The sequence below is a fragment of the Octopus bimaculoides genome, chromosome 6, assembly GCF_001194135.2.
Source record: "Octopus bimaculoides isolate UCB-OBI-ISO-001 chromosome 6, ASM119413v2, whole genome shotgun sequence".
Taxonomy (NCBI): domain Eukaryota; kingdom Metazoa; phylum Mollusca; class Cephalopoda; order Octopoda; family Octopodidae; genus Octopus; species Octopus bimaculoides.
The window spans coordinates 10,550,662-10,552,360 of NC_068986.1; the positions used below are offsets into that span (position 1 = coordinate 10,550,662).

A 1,699-nucleotide genomic window follows, 5' to 3' on the forward strand; every position below is an offset into this window, starting at 1 on the left:
ATCAATTACATCAACCCCAGCATTCAACTGGTACTTATTTTATCGACCCCAAAGGATGAAAGGCAATGTTGACCCCGGCAGAATTTGAACTCAGGACATGAGGACAGACAAAATGACTATATGCATTTTGTCTGGCATGCTAACGATTCTGCCAGCTCACTGCATTTTTCTTTTACAAGAATATTAATTTGTTTTTTTGTATCAATTGTTTTATATTCTATATTCCATTTATTTTCAGGAGACAAGTGAAGTAAAAATGTGGGCAGGACGATTTAATGATATGATTCCACAAAACAATATGAAAAATACAAGTTTTCAACAAAAAAATAGGAATTATCACCAAAATGACTTGGCTGTGAAGGAAATGAAACAACCCTTATCAGTGATCCAGAGTTTACAGCCAGGTTTTACTACAAATGTAAACATAGGTTTATCAGCATTAACAGCAGTGGTTTTTTTACCCTTTTTTGCCTATGAACCCCTTTCATTCCTATTTTACTCTACTGGGTCCCCCATAGCCATTCGATGGATATTAAAAAAATCCCACTCTGTTTTTATGATTAAATGTTATTAAGAACTATTCTTTTACTCTTTTACTTGTTTCAGTCATTTGACTGCAGCCGTGCTGGAGCACCACCTTTAGTCGAACAAATCAACCCCAGGACTTATTCTTTGTACTTATTCTATCAGTCTCTATTGCCAAACTGCTAAGTTACGGGGATGTGAACACACCAACATTGGTTATCAAGCGATGGTGGGAGGACAAACACAAACACACACACACACACACACACACACACACACACACACACACACACACACACACACACACACACACACACACATACACACACACATATATGATGGGCTTCTTTCAGTTTCTGTCTACCAATTCCACACACAAGGCTTTGGTTAGCCTAAGGCTATAGAAGAAGACACTTGCCCAAGGTGCCATGCAGTGGGACTGAACCCAGAACCATGTGGTTGGAAAGCAAGCTTCTTACCTCATTGCATAAGAAAATTTTAATATTTTGTGTATTTTAGAAACATAAGCAATTTATTGCCGATAAATTTTAACAACAAAATTTTATATGGACCCCAGTTGACCCTAGTTGGGCACAGTAAAAGGAAATTTAGAAATGTGGGAAGGAAGTTTAAAAATCAGGTAGCTCTTTAAAAATGTTTCTAATATTCATTGTAAACTTCTCAAGTTTGAAAAAAATTTTATCCTATAGTAAAAGTGTATGTATATATAAAATCTATCTGACTATTTATCTATATATGTGTATGTACGTGTAAATTCTTTTGCAGCCTTCACAAAGGTAGGAGCTATAATTTTTATTCACCGCCCACTTTCACCTTGCTTGTTTTCAGTGAGCTTTCTGTGGCTTCAGAGTTCATCTGACTTCTATTTCTTGCAAAGCTGGTACTTTTTAGTACCACAATGTTTTTAAACTTGCCTGTACAGTCCATGCTGTGGATTGCCACTAATCTTATTATTTATTATTAATAATAATATCTTTATATATTTTACGCTCTCGGAGTGGTTGGCATTAGGAAGGGCATCCAGCTGTAGAAACATTGCCAGATCAGATTGGAGTCTGGTGCAGCCATTGGCTCTCCAGACCTCAGTCAAACCGTCCAACCCATACCAGCATGGAAAGTGGACGTTAAATGATGATATATATATATATATATA

At 36.5% G+C, this 1,699-nt stretch overlaps 1 protein-coding gene across 1 annotated transcript in view; it reads left to right on the plus strand.

Moving 5' to 3' along the window:
* Positions 1-1,699, plus strand: part of LOC106870441 (meiosis-specific with OB domain-containing protein) — a 21,827-nt gene that overhangs the window by 694 nt on the left and 19,434 nt on the right. Inside the window, exon 2 of the mRNA XM_014916523.2 lies at positions 239-418. Within this exon, the coding sequence (XP_014772009.1) occupies positions 257-418 (162 nt within the window). The 5' untranslated portion in view covers positions 239-256. The remainder of the gene's footprint in view (positions 1-238; positions 419-1,699) is intronic.